This window comes from Fistularia commersonii, chromosome 30 (assembly GCF_037954325.1).
Source record: "Fistularia commersonii isolate RoL2024-O1a breed Wild chromosome 30, RoL_Fcom_v1.0, whole genome shotgun sequence".
In the NCBI taxonomy this organism is placed as follows: domain Eukaryota; kingdom Metazoa; phylum Chordata; class Actinopteri; order Syngnathiformes; family Fistulariidae; genus Fistularia; species Fistularia commersonii.
In genome coordinates, this window is record NC_141313.1 from 1,817,572 (window position 1) to 1,841,780 (window position 24,209).

At 48.7% G+C, this 24,209-nt stretch overlaps 3 protein-coding genes across 4 annotated transcripts; 2 read left to right on the plus strand and 1 right to left on the minus strand.

The window, feature by feature from the left end:
- The first annotated feature begins 34 nt into the window (after positions 1–34).
- LOC147216029 (uncharacterized) lies at positions 35–5,515 on the plus strand. 2 transcript variants are annotated; one of them, XM_086177656.1, is made up of 5 exons: positions 35–354; positions 2,028–2,232; positions 2,308–2,502; positions 2,652–2,864; positions 3,524–5,515. In XM_086177656.1, the coding sequence occupies exons 2-5, from the start codon at positions 2,029–2,031 to the stop codon at positions 4,634–4,636; spliced, it is 1,725 nt and encodes a 574-aa protein (XP_086033782.1). In that variant the 5' UTR covers positions 35–354; position 2,028; the 3' UTR covers positions 4,637–5,515. The 2 variants fall into 2 exon arrangements, with proteins under 2 accessions (XP_086033782.1, XP_086033781.1); XM_086177655.1 differs by having other exon boundaries at positions 36–354; positions 2,024–2,232.
- Positions 5,516–5,620: 105 nt separating this feature from the next.
- On the minus strand, positions 5,621–9,941 carry nelfe (negative elongation factor complex member E). Its single transcript, XM_086177657.1, has 11 exons — positions 9,888–9,941; positions 9,547–9,647; positions 9,388–9,457; positions 8,504–8,649; positions 8,218–8,292; positions 7,831–7,868; positions 7,446–7,741; positions 7,220–7,364; positions 7,011–7,065; positions 5,923–6,025; positions 5,621–5,839 (listed from the first exon to the last, which is right to left on the minus strand). Exons 2-11 carry the CDS (start codon positions 9,619–9,621, stop codon positions 5,766–5,768), a joined length of 1,077 nt encoding a protein of 358 aa, XP_086033783.1. The 5' UTR covers positions 9,622–9,647; positions 9,888–9,941; the 3' UTR covers positions 5,621–5,765.
- Positions 9,942–10,072: 131 nt separating this feature from the next.
- skic2 (SKI2 subunit of superkiller complex) lies at positions 10,073–23,070 on the plus strand. The gene is made up of 29 exons (XM_086177713.1): positions 10,073–10,090; positions 10,169–10,237; positions 10,557–10,675; positions 11,032–11,153; positions 11,374–11,491; positions 11,563–11,677; positions 11,771–11,845; positions 11,913–11,966; positions 12,050–12,210; positions 12,345–12,503; positions 12,567–12,712; positions 12,794–12,940; positions 13,008–13,092; positions 13,167–13,273; positions 13,343–13,489; positions 13,560–13,656; positions 14,090–14,302; positions 14,374–14,484; positions 16,106–16,217; positions 16,295–16,413; positions 17,908–18,039; positions 18,127–18,264; positions 18,360–18,464; positions 19,290–19,428; positions 19,790–19,916; positions 19,989–20,199; positions 22,000–22,329; positions 22,523–22,663; positions 22,737–23,070. Exons 2-29 carry the CDS (start codon positions 10,225–10,227, stop codon positions 22,935–22,937), a joined length of 3,744 nt encoding a protein of 1,247 aa, XP_086033839.1. The 5' UTR covers positions 10,073–10,090; positions 10,169–10,224; the 3' UTR covers positions 22,938–23,070.
- Positions 23,071–24,209: the final 1,139 nt, after the last annotated feature.

The following is a 24,209-nucleotide window of genomic DNA, read 5'->3' on the forward strand; positions in this document are numbered from 1 at the left end:
CGCGACCAGGCCACGCCCCCTCGGCGTCGATTTAAACCCGCTGATCGGGAGTCAGCCCCGGCGCGCCGCCGTCCGCTCGGACCGCAGGGAGCCCCGGAGCCCGGCAACCGACTGGAAGTCAGCTCCGCACCGGACGAGCGGGGTATTTTTGTTGTCACGGGGTGCTCGTCCTCCGCCAGGAGGCCACAAAGTAAACAGAAATCGCAGCGGTAGCGGCTAGTGGTGGTGGTGGTGGTGGCAGCGAGCAGGCGTAGCGGGACAACGGACGCTGCTCCCAAGTTAACGGGGAGAAGGAGCCTCCGGTTGGCGTCGACGAAAACACCCGAAGGCCTTCGGCGAGGGGGAACCGGGGAGGTGAGTGGCCCCCCAAAGTTGACTTGAGACGATTCCCGGGATGCTTTTGTTTGTTTCTGCTCACTAGCAGACGCCAGGATGCTAACTGGTAGTTAGCATGCGATGCTAACTGAAAGCAAGCTAAGTGAGCGTGCGGTCAGACGCGCTGGCTACAATGGAGCCGAGCACATTCTGGTGTGCGGATCGATTTTTGTTATGTTTTGTTCTTCTCCTACGATCCTACTCCTACCAAACAACAACAACAACATCTATTTTTAATTTCAATGATCAAACAAATGCGTTTTTACTTTGGGTGCAGGCTCTTTGGTCTCCTCCAGCCTTCTTCCAAATTGCAACTTTTCTCACGTTTCCAAGGTATGGATGAAGTGATAAGGGATCGATAACGCCTATCGGCTCCCTGGAGCTCGAAGCAAAGCCTCAAAACGCAGGAGCAACTCCCTGTTTTGGTGTTTTTTTAATATATATTTCCACGCAATGGGTGGCTGGTGATAAACCAAAACAAAGAATTAGATCAATTTTTGCACAAATCATGTTGCAGCGTGATCAGCAGGAGATCAAACTGTAATTAAAGGACCCTTGGTGTAAAAAACAAAACAAAAAAAACGTAGCTTTGTGGAGGCCATTTTATCTAATGAGTAAATAATGTATTCATTTTGCATCATCTGTGGATCCTAGCATGTTAAGATGGGAGAGCTGACGTGCACACACGGTGCACATCCATTAGCATTCAGTGGTGTCCTACCATCAGTCGCTGATGTGTGTGTGTGTGTGTGTGTGTGGAAAAGCCAGGGGAAGCTTTGATGTCACACTGGGGGAAGCTTTGATGCCAGGTGGGGAGGGGCCCATTCCAGATGGGCTTCCACTGTGGAGGCTGAGGGTGGGTGGGGTTCTGGTGCCTGAGAGAACCAGACGTGGATTTTCATTGTTCAGAACTGATAACACCGGCTAACCAGGAGCTCAAACAAGGCATTTGAATTGGATTAGAGTATCACCGCTGAAGAATAAGTCTTCAGAGAGACATCCGCTCTTAGTTTAGGATAATGCTGGGTGTGTTTTGGCTGTGGCTGCAAGGTGTAAAGGTGCCGCAAATGAATTTCCCACGGTGGGTGGTTTCGGTGACCCCTGTGTTCTCGTGGGCGGTGCGAGCAGCGGGTATCGATTGGCCGTGTGGGTTTTCTAGATGAACATCGACGCGCGGGAAGGTCCGTGTGTGTGAACGCCCCCGAAGTGTCCAAGCACCCCTGACCCAGCGCAGGACTTCTCTCTCTGATCCAAAGGTTTGTTGCTCCAGGAGCCGCTGCCTCCTGTGGGCCCCTGTGAGATGTTCTGAGAGGAGGAGGTGGGTTGAATTGGATCGATGTGACTCCGCGGAGTCCTCGCGTTCTCTGCACGACCGTTTAGGTTTTCCACCATCCAAAACCGTGGTGTTACTTGAAGACTTAAATTGTGCACGGGTGTTTTTTTTTTTTTTTTTTTTTTTTAATGAGGGTGAGCACCCAGGCTTTCATCCGGGGGGGGCACCAGGACCCCCCACCCGGCCCAAAGCTCGTCTGCAGGAAAAGCGGGATGAATAATGAACGCGTGAATCAATTATTTAGCGAAAGATCTGCATTTAGTTGCATATTTATTGTTTGGTCGTCCTCCTTATGTAAGCCACGTGTCTCCTCAGACAGGATGGAGATGCTGTGTTTCCGGCTCCCGGGCCACGGGGACGTGACCCTGAAGCACATGAACTCCCTGAGATCCCGCCAGCATTTCTGCGACATCACTATCGTGGCCAGCGACAACCAAATATTCCGGGGGCACAAGGTGGTCCTGGCCGCCTGCTCCCCCTTCCTGAGGGACCAGTTCCTCCTCAGCCCGGCCCCGAAGCTTCAGGTAGACGGCCGGCAGAACCGCATCTCGTGTTTGTTTTCGAACACGCGTGTGACATCTTCGTCGTGTCCAATCCAGGTGTCCATACTGTACAGCTCCACGGTGGTGTGTGACCTTCTACAGTCTTGTTACACCGGCGTGTTGCAATTTCACCCCGAGGACATCGTCAGCTACCTGACGGCCGCCAGTTACCTGCAGATGGAGTACATCGTGGAGCGCTGCCGGAGAGCTCTGAAGAAATACGTGCAGCTGAAGAACCCGGGCTCACCAAAGGCAAGTCGCCGCCCCAAACATCAGCATTTTGTCATCATCTAAAGAGATTTTAAGAGGGAAATAATTACACCCTCTGCACCGTTTGTGGCTCATCTTTGGTTTGGTGCGCCGCTCCACTGAATTATTCACCCCTTCCCTCGGCCCCTCAGATGCCTGAGGAGGAGAATCCCTCACAGCCGGTGATCGTTAGCGGCAGCGCTCACTCGGCGGGGTCGCCTCGCAGCGGGGAACCTTCTCCCAACCGCTCGCGGAGCCCTCCGGCGCGCTCCGCCGAAGACAGCTGCGAGGTGGGGGACATGTCGGCCGCGGGGAGCAGACACGACGACGACAGCAGCCCTTCCGTGGACGAGCCCAATATCAAGGTATTTCAATCCAAATCCATGTCATTTGCAGAATTTTTACATTTGCTATTTCGCTCTTCAAAGGTTTCACAGCATTTTGAAAAGCATTTGAAATCCGGTGCGGACAGATTTGGCACGGTAGCTTCAGAGCCGAGAGCAGGCTTTTTACTGCGAACGAAAGGACCTAATTGGTCCCAGCAGTTGACACGCTAATTCCACAGACTCCTACACCTTGTAAATAATAAAGAAAAAAAGGGGCGTGACCCGTTTGTTTCTTCGCCTCGCTGCTCTAATGAGAGGTGTCTTTTTTTACCGTCCCCGAGGCAGCCGTCGTGCAGGAATCAAGCCAAAGCGCCCGTCTCCCCGGGGGTCGTGTTTTCACGGCTCCTGTTCGGAGGCGGGGGCAAAAATAGCCCCGTTGGACCGGGTCGTGAAGCCGGTGTTGCCCCCTCTGGTCCGAGCCGGTGGGGTTTTGTCCTGCGTGGCGGGGGCAGGGAGTAGAAAGGTGAAGCAGATAATAGAAAGCACTGGACCGGTTGTTGCTGGATAGCAGAGAGTCCTTCCACATCCATTTGTTAGACGGCTGGAAAAAAAAAAAACAAAGCCGCGGCTCATAAAATGAACACCTAATTGAATTGTGAATTAAACGTTCCACGCTCTGCCTCCGGATACCGTCCCAGGTTTCCGCGTCGGACGAGGAAGACGAGACCAGAGACGACGACTGCGAGGTCTTCAAAGTCTACATCTCTGACAAAGAGCTGACGAACCGAGAAGGCGAGGAGGAGATGGGGGTTCCCAGCGAGGACCCTCTGGATTCGTGTTACCCGGAGACAGAAGGCGTGATGATCGGCATGGACGGCAGCGAATACAAACTGAACCCGTCGGAGGAGGAGCTCGGCGACGGCGGCCTCCCGAGGCAGGTGGTGCACACTTTCAGGCGGAGGCTGTCCGACTCGAAAATCGGCCGCGGCCGGGGGAAATCCAGGGGGAGGGGCTTCAGGAAACGAAGGTGGATGTCCTCTCAGGAGAAAAGGCCGAGTTACGCCCACCACCAGGATCTGTGGTACCTGTCGACGGCGGGGATGGCGGCGGGCTTCGGCCTGGACTACGGCGAAGACGGCGTCAAGGCGGGGAGTTCCTTCTCGGTAGAAGTCCCGCATTTGGACTTCAGCTTGAGCGACGATCAGGGGGAGAACGCCCTGACGGTGGATTCCGACAGCCTGAGCCAGTTCGCCCTGGAGGAGTCCGCCGCCGGCGAGGGGAGCCTGCTGGCCGTGGGCGCCGGCGAGGGCGGGGACGAGTCGGTGGCGGTGGTGGGCTCCACGTCCAGCGTGACGGGGCCGGTCATCTGCGAGCACTGCGGCATGACCTTCCCGTCGGCCCACTCCCTCGCCGTCCACTCCTGCTCCAACCGCCTCCTCTACACCTGCCCCTGCTGCGGGAAGCAGTTCCACCACTCGGCCAACCTCACGCGCCACATGGCGGTGCACCGGGGCGGCGCCAAATCCCACCAGTGCCCCCTTTGCTACAAGAGCTTCACCCAGAAGTCCACACTGATCGACCACATGAACCTCCACAGCGGCGAGCGCCCGCACCGCTGCGCCTACTGCCACGCGCGCTTCGCGCACAAGCCCGCCCTGCGCCGCCATCTGAAGGAGCAGCACGGCAAAACCACGGGGCAGAATTCCCTCCACGAGCAGGAGGAGAGGGAACGGGCCGCCGGTCAAGCACGTGAGGAAGACCAAGAGCAGGAACAAGAGCAGGAGTGTCCGGTTATCGATGAAGCATCCTAAACCAAAGCACGGAAGACAGTGTCTTCACACCCGCAGAGGCGACGTCCGGCGTCACACACCTTTTTCCCCGACACACCCGGGGAAAACATTACAGAGGCCTTTTTAACACAAACCTTAAAATTAACTTCACGTGAAATATTGCCAACGTTTGCATCCAGCCGAGCACCAAGCCTTTTGTTTTGTTTTTTTTTTTTAGATCAGGCGGAAGATAAGCTTTTGTAGGAAAATAAAACGTACCGGGTTAAAATGTCTGTCTAGGACAATGCGACATTTACTACACCTGACTTTTATTTTCTTTCCTGTTTTATCAAAATGAGTTGAAGAAAAAAACCTTTTTGATATTAATATCTTAAAAGACTTTCAAGTTAGTACTGTAATTTTAAACTGAAAGATTTTAGTACATGTTTTATTAGTACAATGACTGTACGTGAGGAGCCGAGTGTTGGACGTGGAAAATGGTTGCAGAAGTTCTCTGACATGTAAAATGTATTCCAATGAATAATTTCCAGACTTGGATGAATGTAAATTAAAAACGTGTAGTTCAGTAATAGTTGTCTTACTTGTTGCCTTACTAGGCCTTTGTGCAGTAATTTTACTACATTAGAGGTTTTATTAAAACTCAAAATAATTTGAACCCTGACTGTATGATTTTTTTTTTTTTTATGTTTAATATCCAGCAAAGGCTGGCTTGTGGAAAGTGGACTGGATCTTTCTCACCTGAATACACAAGTTAGTGGGCGCTATTTGGAAAGTCCATGTCTGCAGGTGCTGAGGGGCTCCGGGGCCTCCTCAAATCCGGGCCGATCCTTTTAAAAATCAAAAGTCCTGCGCAAAACCGCACAATAAAATCAAGCAGTGCAGTGTTTCTAGCACTCAAAGCCGGTCAGATATTCAATTTGAATTCAGGACTGCTTTTAGCTCTGGATACGAGTCTCTGTCCCCGCTGGGTTCCGCTGAGTGAATCACCAACCCCAACGAAAAACATGAGTGGAAATTTTTTAATTGAATTCAATATCTCTAGCTGCATCGTTAAAGCTGCGGGGTTCCAATTAAAAAAAAAAAAAAAAAATTGCAAGCCTGTCTCGAATTGGAAAACATGAAAAGCCAAAACACGAGCCCGGAGTCGGCTTCACAGGAAGTCCTCGCTGTAGACCACCTGGTTCCTCTTGTCCCGATATGAACCTTTGGTGCTGTTCTGCACGGCTGTTTGGAGGGAGAACGACAATGTTTTAACCAAAACGTTGGGTCGGCATCTGTTCGAATGATGTTATTCTGATGTTATTTACCTAGTGATGCCCAGACTGATTTGCCGGTGGCGGCGTCCAGCATGGGCTGCTTCCTGGCGATGCTGACTTTCACATGAACATCTCCCACCGTGCTTCCGTTCAACTGGAGGAAAAAACAAAACCCCATGTCAGGTTTGGTTCAGTCCCCGCCCACCTCTACAGAGATTTAAAGGTAAAAATAACACTTATTTGGATAAGAATATGCACTTTGGGGGACTTTTTAAGGCCAAGCCACTGGTCGAGAAACAAAAAGGACTTTCAGGGACGACGACAACCGTATGAATGATGGGTTTCTCAGACAGCCTGCAGACGTTCAAAATGGAAAAACATTTGAATGAAACAAGACCAAAAAAAAAAAAAAAAAAAGGGTCAGCAATGAAGACAAACCAGTCCTGTTGGTTTAACAGTTAACCGAACGGCAGCAAGTCTTAACTCGGGGGAGAGAAAACCTGAGAACGTGGACCGGTTGGGTGGGTGTGAGGGGGGAATAAGCTAAAATGTCAACGCAAGAACTTGCTAGAATAACCTGATTTGCTACAGAGGGACTGAAAGATTCTGAGATTCCACGCTGACGGGAAGAGATGACGTTCTCCAGAATTTCAGGTCTGCAGAGCCTCGACAGAAAACGGACGCTTTTCAAAGCCGCTCTCTCGTCTCGAAGACGTGACGAATCAGCATCACGATCAGGTTACTCTGGCATCGTTCTGAGAACTTTGGTGCGATCGACACCCGACTTAGCCGGCCTTTCCCACGCCCGCCCGCCCGCCCGCCCGCCCGCCACGTGCGCCAGGGTTGTTGTTTTTCAAGGAAAGTTGTCAAGGCTGTGTGTCTGATCCCAGAATTACACGGGTCACACTTTCACATGATACCCCGGTCCATGCAGGATTCACATTCTGCACAGAACGTTGTTTTGTTGTCAATATTAGGCCGAGGCAAGCTGACTTAAATTACCGTACATTATGCTAAGCTAACAAGCAGGAGCCGGGCAACGAACAGCCTGTAGAAAAGAGAAGCCGTCTCCACACCTTACTGGAGGGATTATGGAAAATAAAAATAACAGGACTCAGGAGACACTCAGACTGACCAACCTCAGCAACTGCCTGGTCCGCTGATTCCATCTTCTCGAATGTGATGAAGGCGCAACTGAAAACAAAAACAGGAAGCGCGAATCAAGACGAGCGTGACAGGATCGGGGGATTATTCTGCTCTACAAATCAAACTCCGGGTGACGGCGAAATGCGAACAACGCCACGGCAGAGGGTGTGCAAGCATGCGGCACGATGGGGCCGGTCCATACTTGCGTGGATTATCCATGGAGAGGTCGATGATGTTGCCATGTTGAGAGAAGGCTGAGCGCAGGCTGTCTTCGACCAGTCCGGAGCCGTAGACGTACACCGTGTTCCCCTTCCTCACCCCTCGACGCTCCGGGTATGAATCCGACCCTGGGAGAAGACGGAGGAGCGGCTCGTGTGAACGCATCTGAAGGTCTTCACCTTCGAGGAGCACAGACGGCCGAAGCTCACGTCTGAACGGCCCGTCACGCTCTCTGTCCCGGTCCATGTCACGTTCCCGATCCCTCTCCCGGCTCCGGTCTCTGTCGCGTTCCCTGTCACGTTCCCTGTCTCTGCCGCGGTCCCGATCCCGGTCTCGCTCCCGGTCCCGGTCCCGCTCCCTGTCTCGCTCCCGCTCCCGGTCCCGCTCCCTGTCCAGCTCCCGGTCTCTCTCCTTCTCCCTGTCCCGGTCTCTGTCGGTCTCGCGGCTGGACGACATGCCACCGCCGTCATCCTCATCCCGGTAGCGGTCGCTTGAGCTGACGAAGCTGCGGGAGCCGGCGGGCAGGGGAGTGAGGTTCCACAGACAGATTCCTGCGACACTTTCACCGATTCATCGGGACTCTTTAACTGTTACCTCTCATAGAGTGATTTCCTCTGGGCTCTCTTTGCAGACTGGAGGGAAAAACAAAACAAATTGATTCACTCATTGATAGGATTTACCTGGAACCAGGTCACCTGTCGTCACACATCCAAGCTTTCGCACCGAAGAACAAATCAAGGTACTCAGTTGACCTGTTGAATTTTTTTTTTTGGACGGCGGGAGGACGACGGCCAACCCGGAGAAGAGTCTTAATCTTTTTTCCTTCGATTAATCGATGGGTTTAGAAAAACCCGTGGCAGCCATGCGGAAGCGATGAAACCAACAGAAACAAACTGAATCTGCCTGCCGTGCTGCAAACGCAGATTCGGTCGCGGCACGGCGGCAGTGCAGTCACGTTACGTCTCGCTGTGTCCGGTTTACCTCGGGCGGCTCTTCGTCTGTGGAGACGCTCCTCTGGAACGGTAAGAAAGCAGGAACGGGGCCTTTTTCAGGATCCTGCAATGCATCAAGAGCAGAGGAGAAAAAACGGTGAGATGTAAAACGGCTGAACGATCCACAGCAGCAGCTTCCCCGTCATTCACTTGGACTGCTGAGATTCAGCCCCTTTACTTTCTTTTACCGCACAAACCCATAACCTACGACCAACACGGACGAGAATCACAACTTAACCTTAGAAACGGAGGTTCATGGTGATCGACATCCCCACCTTCAGTTTGATCTCCAGCATTCGAGATCGTTTGAACCCCGAGTTCTTGTTTTCCGATTTGATGGCACTGATGGCGCCCGACTTGATAAGCATCTTTGCCTGCTCTGTTGCCATCGCAGTGTCGACGACAGGCTGGTCCGACAAGGCTGTGATGCAAGAACAGGTCGTAATCAATAAGATATGTTATTAACCAAGTCTTGCTGCCTGGGCCCGCTTCTCTATTACTAGAACTACGAGCGGTGTCTCACCAATTGTGACATTTGTGGGACTCTGAAGGGAAAATCCTTAAAATTGGTACCACAGTAATGAATAAAATGAAATTCCTCACAGAGAGCATAGCGACATCCAGTGTCCAAACAGTGAATTGAGTTCCAGTGCGATTTCTCACAGCTTCATATTTGCCTCACAAAATTGGACTAAAGCACTACAAGGTTTTGCACAAGCTTCATTTGGTTTCCCGTTGAACAATCTTGCAATCGCACTCGACACTTTTGTTTGTTGACCAGAGAACCTCGAGCAAACACTCACCTTCTATTGTTCAATTTTTTGAATAATATGTATTGTTGGCGATATCGGAGCACAAATATATATATAAAAGAACTGGATTACAGCGGTGTTCAGGTATCTTAATGCATACGGTTGGGGAATAACAACTTATTTTCTCTCCAATGTTATATTCTAAGCTAAGGTCAGACTAGATGTGCAAACGGGTAAACAAAGCCCAAAAAATATGACAATGGACTAAACAATTTATCAACCACGGTCAAAATATAAGAGAAGATCTACGCTACTTTTTTGACTGAAGACTGAGAAAGCACAGACAAGTAACAAGTAAAGTGGGAGTAACAAGTAAATGGGAAAAAATTGAAATAAAAAGTGTTTACTTCGCTTCAGCCCACTCTGGTTCGTCTGGTTGGTTGAACTCTGCTTCTTCAGTGCAACCAGGGCTTTTTTCTGGGAAGGAGGTTTGATGACAGGTGTAAGTGTTTAGTTGCACAAAAGACAATTGTAAAAAAAAAAAAAAAAGAACAATAAATCCGCACCTTCTTCTTGAGTTTAGCGTATTTCTTCTGCAGGGCCTCCTCTTCCTCCGTCAGGGAACTTGGAAACACCACCATGGCGACAGTTTCAATGCAGACACCACCTTATTTATCGACAAAAAAACAAAATAAGGTTTCAGAGAGAAGAGAAGTAGCTAGCATCCTAAACGATAGAAGGAGCACGGGGGAGCTAGCTAGCAGAGGAAAAACAGAATATAATACATTCAAACCATTTCATGTGAAAATAATGATTATTGATTCATTACAAATCCTTATCGGTACGTTGTTTAGAGGAAAATGCAAAAAAGCACATTAATTTGATAGGATTAAATTCACTTCCTTACCAGTTTCAGGCGGTGGGTCAACAAAAACACTGTCGCGTAAATATGACGTACTTCCGCTCAGGTTTTTTTTTTTCTTTTCTTTTCTTTTAACTTTTACTGCAATGGTGATCGACAAAAACAAATCGCTTGAATCAAACGTCACATAATAAAACACAGTCCTATACTAAATTATTACATATTTATTTAAATTGACTTTATAACCGGTGAGTCGCATTAGTCCCGTTCAGCTTTAGCTTTAGCTTCCTGGCCACTTCCGCTTGTCAACTTTAACAATTTCCCAGGCGACCGTTTTGGCGACTGGACACACACACAACTTTCAGCTTCCGAGTGGGGGGACATGGAGAGAATAAGTAAGTTGTGCATTTTCCACAAAAAAAATATATGCGTATATAAATCCGATCAGATCTTCGGATTCACGGAAGATTTAAACCGCGGTGATCGTGCCTGTCATGCCTCTTATTCGATGATGATGATGTGGCTGAAAGTGCAGTCAGATTTTGTCATTTCATTCAGTAGCTTCTCAGCAATCTTCCTCTGCAGCGCTTTTCAATGTGCTAATCCAGTAATAACATTCGTGCGTCTCGACTACCCCCACAGATTTCCCTAAACATGTGGCACTGGCGTTCATGTGCTTTTATTTCTGCAAGTTTATTTCTGTTTTCTCTGCAGACTTACCTCCTGCAGGGCCCATGGACCTTCCCATGTCCCTGCTGGAGATGGGATGCTCTGGGAGGTTTGAGCTCATCACACACCCCATGCCCGGTCAGCCTCTCCCTCCACAGAGCACGGTCAGTGTGGTCCTTGTGCACGAAACCTACCATTTACTCAAACAGTTACGTCGGGTAGATGTTACAATGTGCAGAAATCTTTTTTTCATACCATCACAGAGGGACACGACTATTTATTTTCACTTTCTTTTTCAAGAAACAGCATTTTTGAAGTGACTTGCAATGTTGAGTCATGCACAAAACCAACCCGGACTTGTCGATCACAGGATCGCACCATCTATTATTCATACAAATGATAATAAAGGTCATCATCTGCAGGCAGCTCACCAGTGACTCAAAACTTGATTTACATCTATTGACACGGCAACCATCAGATGACCGGGAAGCACGTCTGATCTTCTCTGTCCTCCTCCCAGCTTCCCCACGGCCTGCCTCCCACCAGCTTGGGCCTGGAGGCCGAGGTGAAGAAGCAGTTCTTGCAGGATCCCGCCTGGCTGCCCATACACGACATCGACTTTGCCTTCCAGAAGTTTACCAAGTTGGTATTCGGGTTTAAAAACGGAGATTTTGGACTTTGGGCCTCAGACTTTTGCCCCTTCAGAGGCTACTTATGTGTGCCACGTAGTAAAAGCACATTATTTTATAGTCATCCAACCCTTGAACCTCAGCTTTAGTTGTTCACGTGGATGTCCATCCAGGATTATTTTGAATTAAAGTCGTTTTATCATGCATAACCGCCGCGCCCGTCTGTCCACCAGGGTGACCAAGAGGAACATCGACGTGGACTCGCTGCTGAGCTGCACGCCGTCTCCGCTCCACACCGGACTCTCCGTGGTCCGAGACCCGACCACAGGGATGCTGCTGGACTTCACTGAGGTCTCACATCCACCTCCCCTGCACCCGGCGCCACGTTCCGCGTCGTTAGATCTGCCTTTTACTGCCCTCAGGTGTTGATGGAGGACACGAGCCTTTCCGCCAAGAACTCCCTGTCGTTGCAAAGGCAGCCCGGCCCGCCTTCAGAGAGCCTCCGAGGGAGCAACACCAACTACCCCTTCCTGCCCGGTCAGGCTCCGTGAAAGCCATCTCTCATCAGATGTTGGTAGCTTTTTGGCTCGGCGCTCACCATCGGCGTGGTGAACCTGTGCTCGTCTGCAGGGGGCATGGAGGAGCTGACCCTGGAGCAAATCAAGAGGAAAACGGAGCTGGAGGTGGACGTGGACTTCGAGAACGGTGATCCCCACGAGACGTCGAGACGGCTCGTCTCACGCGCTCTGACGCGTGTCGCATTTTTCCACAGACTTACTCCGAGTGCCTCCTGGTCTGAAAGCGGGGATGGATTTCAGCGGCGGAGGTTTGTCTGGACCGAGGCTGAAGCGGGTTTCATAAATTCCGTGCTGCTTTTTTCTTCCTCTCATTTCTTTCCTCGTATTCAAGATGCGAGAATAGCCAAGGGGGAGGTCAACCTCATGTCCTTGCTGTCCACGTACGACGCCGACGACCTAAAGGCCGAGGCAGAGGAACGGGCCGAAAGCCAGGGGAGGGACCAGGCGCCCAGGTTGCCCAGAACCAACAGCCTGGAGGAGCTGGGCATCAAGGCACCGCTTTTTCCCTTCTGAAAAGTTCAATATTCAAAGAAAAAAAACGGTCAAATAGCTGAAGTCCTATGAGAGAGAAAGAGAAAATGGGCCCTGTGTTGAAGCCGGTTCCTTCTCCGTCCGTCCGTCCGCAGGACGCCGCGCCGTCCTCCTCGCCGTCCGCCTCGGAGAGCAAGGAGGGGAAACCGAAGCCGAGCCAGAACCCGGAGGAGACTAAGAAATGGGCCATCCCTGTGGACATCACCTCCCCCTGCGACGACTTCCACAAACGCATTCCAAACCCGGCCTTCAAGGTAGAAAACCCGTGTGTGTGTGTGTGTGTGTGTGTTGACGCTCAGCCCGTGTTCTCGCTCCAGTGGCCGTTCGAGCTGGACGTCTTCCAGAAGCAGGCGGTTCTGCGGCTGGAGGCCCACGACTCGGTGTTCGTGGCGGCTCACACGTCCGCCGGGAAAACGGTGGTGGCCGAGTACGCCATCGCGCTGTCGCAGAAGCACATGACGAGGTGCGTGCACGCGCCCGCAAAAAAAAAAAAAAAAAAAAAAGCCTAAAAACCCCCCCCCCCACTGCGCTTCGGATTCTGCAGAACCATCTACACGTCTCCGATCAAGGCGTTGTCCAATCAGAAGTTCAGGGACTTCAAGAGCACGTTCGGCGACGTGGGGCTCCTGACCGGAGACGTGCAGCTCAGCCCCGAGTCGTCCTGTCTCATCATGACCACTGAGATCCTCAGGTAGGTAACCAGGTTCTCAAGTCCGCCTCCTTCCTGCAGATGGGACGTCTCACTGTCGCTCCTCCAGGTCCATGCTGTACAACGGCTCGGAGGTCATCCGAGACCTGGAGTGGGTGATCTTCGACGAGGTTCACTATATCAACGACGCGGAGGTGGGCAGGGTGCTTCTTCCGGATGCTTCTATCTTCTTCCCACGACTGAGTTAACCCTGTCCTCCTTCTTCCAGAGGGGGGTCGTATGGGAGGAGGTGCTGATCATGCTCCCGGACCACGTGAGCATCATCCTCCTCAGCGCCACCGTGCCCAACGCCGTGGAGTTCAGCGAGTGGATCGGGTAGGTGGTTTCTCCCGTCGTCCCCCCCCCGACGCCGACGCCGACCCTCCGCTCCTTCTGCATCTGCAGCCGCATCAAGAAGAGGCACATCTACGTGATCAGCACTTTGAAGAGGCCGGTGCCGCTGGAGCACCACCTGTACACCGGGAACAGCACCAAGACGCAGAAGGAGATGTTCATGCTGGTGGACGCCGGCGGGAACTTCCTCACCAAAGGGTAGGGCTTGAGTCCGGAGACGCGTTCGAGTAAAAGGACGCTGTTTTTTTATTTTATTTTATTTTTTTAGCTACTACGCGGCGGTGGACGCCAAGAAGGAGCGCACTAGCAAACACGCTCAGTCCTTTGGAGCCAGAAGCACCTCGCAGAACACCTCAGCCAGTCAGGTAAGATAAGATAAGATAATCCCAAAGGGAATTGTTGTGCCAGAGTTACAGAAAATATAACAGTAATAAATAATAAAAAGAAAAAGGCAGAATTAGAAATAAAAATAAACTATAAAGTGTCTCAGTGAAACTATAAAGTGTCTTAGTAACAAGTGAGGTAAGGAGTGCACAATAGTATGATAGAAGGAAAAATTGTAGTGTAGCTGTTATGAAATGAGATGAGATGAGAACAACTTTATTAATCCCGAAGGAAATTGTTGTGCCAGAGTTTCAAGTAAAAACATAACAGTAATAGATAATATAATGAAAAAAAAAATATTGCACAGTTCTGAATATTCCACAGAAATGCACAGGTATTTGCTTCTCGGCGAACGCGTGCATTTCCACGGCCGCCGAAAAAATCCAGACGTTCTCCTCCTTCCTCGGCTTCCAGGACCGAGCGGTGTGGCTGGCCATCCTGAACTTCCTGTCCCAGCGGCAGCAAACCCCCGTGGTGGCCTTCACCTTCTCCCGCAGCCGCTGCGACGAGAACGCCCGCTCGCTGGAGTCCATGGATCTGACCAGCTCCATCGAGAAGGCCGAGATCCACTCCTTCTTCCACAAGAGCCTGAGTCGTCTCCGCGGCGGCGACCGGCAGCTGCCACAGGTAGAGAGGCCGGGTCGGACACCTGCGCTTTGCTTTTCGTCCGTGATAAAACGTATGTTTGAAATGTGAAGATCCTGCTGATGAGGGACCTGCTGAAGAGGGGCATCGCCGTCCACCACAGCGGGATCCTGCCCATCCTGAAGGAGGTGATCGAGATGCTCTTCTCCCGCGGCCTGGTGAAGGTGAGGCCCCCCTGACGTTTGACGCCGAACCCGCACCGTAGTTTCCGGACTATTGAGCGCGCCTGAATATAAGCCGCACCGGCTCAAAATGACTTTTCCAACTATAAGTCGCACCGGCCAAAAAATGCATAACGAAGAAGAAAAAGCATATATAAGTTGTACAAGACCAGGGGTTGGCAACCGAGTGTCTTGGGAAAATAGATTATAAATATTTAATTGAAGTGTATTTCATTTGTGTTAATTCCTTTTTTTTTTTTAACTTTTAGTTCTAAGTTGGAAGATTATTGTGATCTTGAAATATTAAATAAAATTATATTTATTATTTTTCGACGCTCAAAATAACGTCACATAAACCAGGTAAAAGAAATATTTATGAAGATATTTTGCAAATATTTATTTTTTATTGTTTACTGACACAGTGATTTTTTTTTCCCGATTTATTTTTAAAATTCAGGTCAAGGCTCCGCTAAACGCTCTGAAAGCCCAAAGCTCAAAATGAGTTCATTACATAAATAAAATTTAATTTTCTCCGTTAAACTTTGTGAATTTCAGAAGAAACACACTTATTTATACAAAGTGTAAAGGTAATAAAAAGCAATAAATACAGTGGTGCCTTTATTTTAGACGTCAAAAAGTAATTGCGGCTCCCGGTGTTTTCTTTTCCGAGGAAACCGGGTCCAAATGTCTCTTTGGGTGTTAAAGGTCGCCGACCCCTGGTTTAGACAATTATAAGCGTTAAATATCTCCCGCTCCACTTAATCTTTTCTGTCTCAGCGCTCGCTCTCATCCCAAAATACGTTCACAGCGGGTTGGAAATCACTCTGAATATTCCTCGAAACAGCACCGCAGGGTTGTTGCAGTAGAAATAATAATGATACTATTACTCCTGAGTACTCAGGGTACAGAAGTAATAGGAGAAGCAGATACTGGCAGATAAGCTTAGGTTGTCAGTGTGAAAATAACAAATGTGAAATGATCTTATATTTTCATATGTAACTCCCACGATGAAATAAAGTGCGCCTTATAGTCCAAAAAATGAGGTAAATAAATATATGTGTACTAGTCTCTCAGCTGCAGGTGCCATCAGATATTTAATTTACACTGTTTTTTTCTTCTTTTTTTTTCACTTTTGATTAAATACATACCGATAACATCCACAAATATGGAAATGCTTTTTTTCCACGGAACACGGCTGATTAAACAGATAAATAATAAAAAACACAAGGAAAAGTCCGTCCGTCCATCCATCCGTCCGTTTTCAATCCCCGCTTTGTCCTTCTCCAGCTGATCGCTATCTTTATCATCTGCTTTTTTTAATTCCACCTTTAAAAGCCTTTGTCGCCTTTTTGCAGTCATTTTTCGATGAACTGATTCCGAGGTTTTCTTTCAACAGCCGAGTCGATCGCCTTAAACTTAAAAAGCCGCGTCAGATGCGTTTCTTCGTGATCCGTGTGTGCGAATGAAGCGCAATTTCATCGGTCCAACGTGGCGAGGGTAAATGTTAGACCCGTCAGACCCCAAAAAAAATCCATAAATCAGCCGCACCGTTGCTTAAGTCGCGGCTTATAGTCCGGAAAACACGGTAAACGTACAGAATGAACCCTCGCCGTCCTCCCGTCAGGTGCTGTTCGCCACCGAGACCTTCGCCATGGGCGTGAACATGCCCGCCAGGACGGTGGTGTTCGACAGCATCAGGAAACACGACGGCACCGGCTTCCGGAACCTGCTTCCCGGTAATCCGCTTCCCGTCCCGCCCTTCCTCTTCCCCGCCTCCCGCCGCCGCCGTCGCTGACCGAGCCTCCACCTGCAGGCGAGTACATCCAGATGGCGGGCCGCGCCGGCCGGAGAGGCTTGGACGCCACCGGCACCGTCATCATCCTCTGCAAGGCCGGCGTGCACGACATGTCGGAGCTGCACGTCATGATGCTGGTGAGGAAACACCTGCACACACACACACACTGCCCGTATCGTTTTATTGATTTATTTTTATTTATAACGTATAAACAAACATTGCTAAATCTAATGGTACATCAATAACTCACTATAATCTGTGCTACCTCACATTGCCACTTTGCTTATTATTTATTCCTGTTCATTGGTAAATATGTTGTTAAAATTTTTTTTTTTTTTTTTTGGATTATACTTTATTAACTTCTGATTTTATTAATTTGAATGCATGTATTTTTCGCGTATGTGTTGCTGCTGCTGCAAAACAATTTCCCAAGCATGGGATCATTAAACTACATTTAATCTCATGACATTTAACTGGCATGAGGAAACATAAAGATTTTTATTATTTTGGATATAATCAAATAATTGTAAGAGTAACAGGAGTAGAGCTGTGTGGAAAACAATTTATAATTTTAAAATCAAACCCCTCCTCTAAAGAAAACAAAATAAAGAAAAGGCAAGGGGAATATATTTACCAAGACACTTATAGTTTTATCACTGTTTACTAAGACACTTTATAGTTTCACTGAGACACTTTATAGTTTATTTTTATTTCTAATTCTGCCTTTTCTTTTATTATTTATTACTGTTATATTTTCTGTAACTCTGGCACAGCAATTTCCTTCGGGATTAATAAAGTTGTTCTTATTCTTATTCTTATTCTTATATATTGTCAAACTCATTTTCACCGAGGGCCACGCATAACAGTAACTGTATAAATTAAAAAAAACATTCGGTAAAATAAATGTAATGAATCAATGTTAAATAACTCTGAATTTATTACTCATTAACGTATGTATTTGCATAGATTCTGTGCAAATGCAGAAGTAACATTTTGGCTTTTAATACAGTTTGTTGTTTTTCTGGAAGGCTAACTTTAGCATACTTAGCTCCGTGTTTGATGTCAACAAGCCGTCTCTTTGACAACCAACACAAACCGCTTTTCTTCTCGAAGCACAAACATCTATTGTCCTTCCCGTCATTCTTGAAACAGCCTTCCATCCGCATCAACTTTGCTCTTCCTGGATATTTAGGGATCATTTTGTATTTCTCAGTTCCGCTTGTCGAAAACCGCATTGATGTGGATTCACTGCGATCCAATGGCGGGTCACATGATCCGCATGAATTGTTGGAAATTGTGATGTCTCTCTTTATCTCTCTATTCATACACTTATTTCATGAGTTTATTTTTCTCATTTTGGACATAACTGTTACCCTGCCTATGGGGATCAATAAAGTTTATCTTATTTTAAATGTATTTTATGGCCAATGCATGAGTTCGACTTGTTTGTTTTGACACAGTAAGTTCTTGCAGGCCACATATATTGATGTTTGAGTTTGACACGGAGGGAATATCGTTCATTAAACTGTATTTTTCGGGGGGGTTCGGGTTTTTTCCATTCATTTTTTTTTGATATAATTCAAAGAAGGCAAAATGAAGGGGGTATTTTTTTGCATTCTGTTTTTTGGCAGGGCAAACCCACCGTCCTGCAGTCCCAGTTCAGACTCACCTACACCATGATCCTCAACCTGCTGCGGGTGGAGGCTCTCCGAGTGACCGACATGATGAGGAGGAGCTTCTCCGAGAGCCACAGGGACACCCAGGTGAGGAAACGGGGACGCCCCATCACCCTCGTACCCCCTCCGCCCTTCTGACCCCCGATCCGGACCCTCCCCCCCCCCCCCCCCCAGGCCCAGGAGAAGAAGATAGTCCAGCTGAAGAAGACCCTCTCCACGCTGCCCGCTCTGGACACCCAGGGCCAGCTGTCCGACCTGCTGCCGTACTACCACACGGTGACGGAGCTGCGAGCCACCACCGAGTCCATCCAGGTGAGCGTCCGGCTCGGCGTCGGGCGGCCCGACTCCGCCATCGCCTCCCCCCGTCGGGTTAACCGCCCTTCTCCACGCCGTCTCTCCGGCCGCAGCGCGCCATTCTGGAGTCGGTGAGCGGGATGAAGGCTCTGTCCACAGGCCGGGTGGTGGTGGTCAACAACCTGCAGCACCTCAACGCCTTGGCGGTCATCCTGCAGGTGTGTGTGTGTGTGTGTTTAACTAGTTTCTAATGTGGGGTTGTCAAACGTACGGCCCGCGGGCCAGTAAAGGCCCGCCGCGGGGTCCAATCCAGCCCGACAAAATACATTAAAATCATGATTCCTTTACTTTTTAAACTTTTCTATTACTTATCTATTATTGTTATGTTTTGCTTGAAACTCCGGCACAACAGTTTCCTTCGGGATAAATAAAGTTGTTCTCATCTTATCTCATCTTAAAATAAAAATGCAGTCCCTATATTGTCTGCTAGTGGTGCAGCGTTTTAGCCAACATGTTACAACACTATGTGACTCACAGCTTACAGCAGATGGCAGCAATGTGGCTTCCAGGTCTGTAAATAGCTTTTTTTATTTACTTTTAGAAATTTACCCGCTCTTCCGTGGGATCAGACACCCTCATCGGCGAGATGTCGTCGTCAAAAAAGAGAATAGTGGACACGGAATGTTGGGTTTTCCTAGTAAAATATAAACAACAAAATGCACGGAGAACTGAGAAGACAGAAGTGAGGCATAGTGTTGCTGATATTGGACTTACTTTTCTCCATGAATCTCAGGCTGTTGGTCATGTATTTTTTCAAGGAACAATTTATTACATAGATTTTTATCATTTAGCTGGAAACATTCGGACTTATTTTTACTTACTTACTATTGTTACTTATTGTTACTGGACATGAACCAAGGCCGTATGTTGCCCTCGGACTGAAACGAGTTCGACACCCCTGGTCTGATGCCTTACATTCATAGTTTTTATCCAGCAAACGAATTATTGATGACCGGATAATCGATCGATTATCTCCCCGCCAGGTGTCCAACGACTCGGTGAATCGCACCTTCACGGCGCTCATCCTCTGCGAGAAGGGCAACGAGGAGGCGACGGCGGGCGACGGAAGCGGCAGGGCGGCCTTCCCTCACCTCTACAACACGGCGCTCTTCATACCTGAAGGTCACACACACACACACACACACACATTACCGTATTTTTCGGACAATACGTCGCTCCGGATTATAAATCGCACCGGCCAAAAATGCATAATAAAGAACCAAAAAAACATATATAAGTCGCACTGGAGTATAAGTCGCATTTTTTGGATAATAGATAATAATAGATAATGGATTTTAATAAAATCCAACACCAAGAATAGATATTTGTCGCACATCCTTTCACACCCGCGACCATTGAAGGGATCGAAACACCCGATTCCCGCCATTTGGATGGGTTAGCCAATACTTTTAGCTTCGTGTGTGTGTGTGTGTGTGTGTGTGCACGACGCCTGACGGTGTGTGTGCGTCGTTTGCGCGATCAGGCCCCTGCAGCCACACGGTGCAGAAGATAAAGCTGCAGGACATCTCCTCCATCACGGTGAAGACCCTGAAGGTCATCCCGGACAGGATCGTCGACAACTACAACAAGAGACTGCAACCACGGTTCAGGTGCGTACGTGTGTGTGTGTGTGTGTGTGTGAAGGCCTGCTTTACCGTCATGGTTCGGTTTCCCCCTCCCAGGGACGACCCCCCCGGCCAGGCCATCTCCACGGCAACCCAGGAGCTCCTGCGTCTGGCCGAGTCCAACCCCGGCGGGATCGCGGCGCTGGACCCCGTCAACGACCTGCAGCTGAAGAGCGTGGAGGTGGTGGAGTCCTCCATGCGTCTGCGGGCGCTGCAGGACAGCCTGGACGCTTTCCACTGCATCCACTCGCCCACCTTCGCCGAGCAGGTGCGTCCTCCGCCGTGCACGGTAGCGAGCGTCCGTGGGATTATTATTTCATTAAAATGTACACTGTTCAAAAAAATAAAGGGAACACTTAAAAAACACATCCTAGATCTAAATGAATGAAATATTCTTATGAAATACTTTGCTCTTTACACAGTTGAATGCGCTGACAACAAAATCACACAAAAATGATGAATGGAAATCAATTGTATCAACCCATGGAGGTCTGGATTAGGAATCACACTCAAAATTAAAGTGTAAAAACAAACTCCAGGCTGATCCAACTTTGATGTAATGTCCTTAAAACAAGTCAAAATGAATGTGTGTTGCTTCCTGAGTGGACACTATGATTTCACACAAGTGGGATTGACTTGGAGTTACATTGTGTTGTTCAAGTGTTCCCTTTATTTTTTTCAGCAGTATATTTTATTTTAGTTCGAACTTTTTTTTTTTTTTTTCTAAATTGGAAGATTATGCAGATTTTGGAACGTCTAAATGAATAAAGATTGAAATAATCAATTTTTTTTTTTTTCAATATATTTTTTAAAATATTTTTGTGGCCGCACATGGAGAGAGGACAGCATGGTTGGTTTGCTGCGAGTGGATAATTCGAGTTTGGCTTTTTTTGTTTGTTTTTGTCATAAATACAAGAAGGGATCATATAGACGTTCAGTATTTTTCGTACTTTAAAATGTTTTGTTGCATGTGGAAATGTACAAATTAAAAGGAAAAAATATAAAAATAATAATAAGAACAACTTAATTTATCCCGAAGGAAATTGTTGTGCCAGAGTTACAAGAAAAATATAACAATAATAAATAATAGTAGAACATTGTATAAACAGTAAAAAGAAATTAAAAAAAAAAAGAAAAAGGTAGAATAAGAAATACAAATAAACTATAAAGTCTTAAGAAACAAGTTAAAACTATAACGTGTCTTAAGGTCTTCAGTAACAAGTGGTGCACAAGAGTATGAAAAAATATTGTACATGTAGCTGTTATGAAATATTGCACAGTTATGAACATATATACTGATGAATTATTATAATTTACAGAAAGTGGATGATTTTTTTTATTTTTTTTTTTAAGGATATAAGATTTTAAGACTCCCTGCGGCTGAAGGGAGGGGAATTAAAAAGTCTGATAGCCTCAGGTAGGAAAGTGGAGCTCCTCCTTTATTACCTTTACACTTTGTATAAACAAGTGTGTCGTGTGTTGCTTCTGAAATTCACAAAGTATTACAGAGAAAATTACATTTTATTTCTTTAATGAACTCATTTTGAGTTTTGGGCTTTCGGAGCGTGTAGCGGAGCCTTGACCTGAATTTTAAAAATAAATCAGGAAAAAAATCAGTCGGTAAACAATAAGAAATAAATATTTGCAAAATATCTTCATAAATATTTATTTTACCTGGTTTATGGGACTTCTGCTCCTGAACTTCCGCGCACAGCATCTGCAAATCGGGACTTTACCGGCTTCCGCGAGTGTGACGTTATTTTGAGCGGCGAAAAATGATTTAATATTTCAAGATCACAATAATCTTCCAACTTAGAACTAAATGCTAAAAAAGGGAATTAACACAAATGAAATACACTTCAATTGGATATTTAAAATATATTTTCCCAAGCCGCTCGGAGCCGCGGGTTGCCGACCCCTGGTTTAGGACTCATGGAACCAGGGACGTTGGATCAGAAGGCGTCTCCGGGGCGAGCGGACGTCCGTACGCCACGTTTCCCTCGGGCTCTGGAAGCGGCTCGGGTGACGTTGCGGCCGACTCAAGATGACCAAAACGTGTGTGTTTCAGTTTGCTCGCGTGAAGGAGCGGATGGGCGTGCAGGAGGAGCTGGACAGGCTGCAGTTCCTGGTGTCCGACCAATCCCTGTCCCTGCTGCCGGAGTACCACCAGAGGATCGAGGTTCTCCAGTCCCTCCAGTACGTGGACGGCGGCGGGGCGGTGCAGCTGAAGGGCCGCGTCGCCTGCCAGATCAGCAGCCACGAGCTTCTGCTGACGGAGCTGCTTTTCGAGAACGTCCTGAGCCCGCTGGCGCCCGAGGAGAGCGCCGCCCTGCTGTCCTGCCTGGTCTTCACGCAGAACACGCAAGTGGAGCCGCACATCACCAACACGCTACAGGAGGTGAGGAAGCGGGCGACGCTTCGCCGGGATGTTCGAACCGGTGTACGGCGCCGTGCTTACCGTGCGCGACACGGCGACACGGCGACACGGCGACACGGAACCGTGACATGGAAGTGCTCTCCGGGGCTTTGAATTAAAGATGGCCGGTTGTTTTCTTTTCCCCTGAAAGCGCCATCCCTCCCTTCTTTTCCAGGGCATCGAGCGGGTGCTGGCGGTCGCCCGGCGCATCGGGGAGCTGCAGCGGGATTGCGGGATACCGCAGACGGCCGAGGAGTTCGTGGGACAGTTCAAGTTCGGCCTGACGGAGGTGGTGTACTGCTGGGCCAGAGGCATGGTGAGGAGCGAACCGACGTCGATGATCCGCCAAGACGAACTTCATAACCGTCGGCGTTTTTTCCCCACCACAGCCCTTCGCCGAGATCGCCCAGCTGACGGACGTGCAGGAGGGCACGGTGGTTCGATGCATCCAGCGCCTGGACGAAGTGCTGAAGGAGGTGCGGCAGGCGGCGCGCATCGTCGGAGACTCCATCCTGGGGAGCAAGATGGAGAAGGCCTCCCTGGCGATCCGCCGGGACATCGTCTTCACCGCCTCCCTCTACACGCACTGACGGCTGGACCAGGTCACGTCGGTTGTTTGTTTACAAACGAATTCCAGACAGTAAGAAGGGAGTGGTTTTTAAACCTGAAGGGAACGCGACGGCGGGTTGTAATTTATTGTACAGGATTAAACATCTCCACAAACGGGCGGCCATGTTTTATTTTGAATGGAGAGAATTTGAAATGCGAGACGTGGAGATGTCCGCGGAGGTTCTCGGTCATCCGGGTCCACGTCTGTCTCGTCCAAATCTCGCCAACAAGAAGATTTGGACAAGTTAGGTGTACCCCAGCCTGAGCGGAGACCCAAACCCCCACCCCCAACTCTGGATCTGAATCCTGAGGTGTTCCCAGGTTGCTGGACCTCCCTGGAACATCTCGCCTGCATCCAGGAGCAGCAGCGCCCCCCTGGACATCCTGCAGAGGTATGAGTTTATTTGAACACATTTGCATTTTAGGGGGGAGGCGGAGCCAGAAGGGACAGCACATGTTAGATGTTTTGGAGAGAAGGTCAGAGATGGTTGGGTCGTGGACAGAGGAGGGATAGTGAATACATTGGGAGACGGATGATGGAATTGGAGGTCTAGAGGAAGACCAGAGAAGATTTATGGACGTCGTGAGAGAGGATATGAAGATAGTTGGTGTCAGAGAGGAGGATCCAGAGAATAGGGTTAGATGGAGAAGTTGGGTTCACTGTGGAGACCCCAGAAGGGAAAGCCCAAGGGAAGAATTTGAAGAAGGGAAGAAATTGTCACAGGGGTGCAGGACATGTATGACTGGGACAAAACGACGACTGAGATGGTTCGGACATGAACACTCCTCTGTTCATGTCAAACTGTGGTGAAGATCTGGATAGAAGGTTGTTGAAGGTGGAGCTGCCAGGCAGGAGGTCGAGAGGAAGACCAAAGAGAAGATTTATGGACGTCGTGAGAGAGGAGGAACCGGAGAATAGGGTTCGATGAAGAAGATGGATTCGCTGTGGAGACCCCTGAAGGGAAAAGCCCAAAGGACTGACGAATTTGTCACAGGGGTGCAGGACATGTATGATCTGGACAAAGTGACGACTAAGATGGTTCGGTCATGAACGCTCCTCTTTTCATGTCAAACTCTGGTAAAGATCTGGATAGAAGGTTGTTGAAGGTGGAGCTGCCAGGCAGGAGGTCGAGAGGAAGACCAAAGAGGGTGCAGGACATGTATGACCAGGAAGATTTATGGACATAGTAAGATACAGAGAATAGGTTGGGGGTGGATTTGCCCCTGAACCAAATGAAGCGGATTATTTGCAA

Excerpts from the sequence above, each read along its gene's own strand:
- LOC147216029 (XM_086177656.1), top strand. The coding sequence starts at position 2,029 with ATGGAGATGCTGTGTTTCCGGCTCCCGGGCCACGGGGACGTGACCCTG. Across the intron at positions 2,503-2,651 it reads AGAACCCGGGCTCACCAAAG|ATGCCTGAGGAGGAGAATCC; the intron begins GCAAGTCGCCGC and ends TCGGCCCCTCAG. Across the intron at positions 2,865-3,523 it reads TGGACGAGCCCAATATCAAG|GTTTCCGCGTCGGACGAGGA; the intron begins GTATTTCAATCC and ends ATACCGTCCCAG.
- nelfe (XM_086177657.1), bottom strand. The coding sequence starts at position 9,621 with ATGGTGGTGTTTCCAAGTTCCCTGACGGAGGAAGAGGAGGCCCTGCAG. Across the intron at positions 7,742-7,830 it reads AGGAAATCACTCTATGAGAG|CTTCGTCAGCTCAAGCGACC; the intron begins GTAACAGTTAAA and ends CGGCTCCCGCAG. Across the intron at positions 5,840-5,922 it reads ATCAGTCTGGGCATCACTAG|CCGTGCAGAACAGCACCAAA; the intron begins GTAAATAACATC and ends CCCTCCAAACAG.
- skic2 (XM_086177713.1), top strand. Across the intron at positions 11,492-11,562 it reads TGCTGCTGGACTTCACTGAG|GTGTTGATGGAGGACACGAG; the intron begins GTCTCACATCCA and ends TACTGCCCTCAG. Across the intron at positions 18,040-18,126 it reads AGAGCCACAGGGACACCCAG|GCCCAGGAGAAGAAGATAGT; the intron begins GTGAGGAAACGG and ends CCCCCCCCCCAG.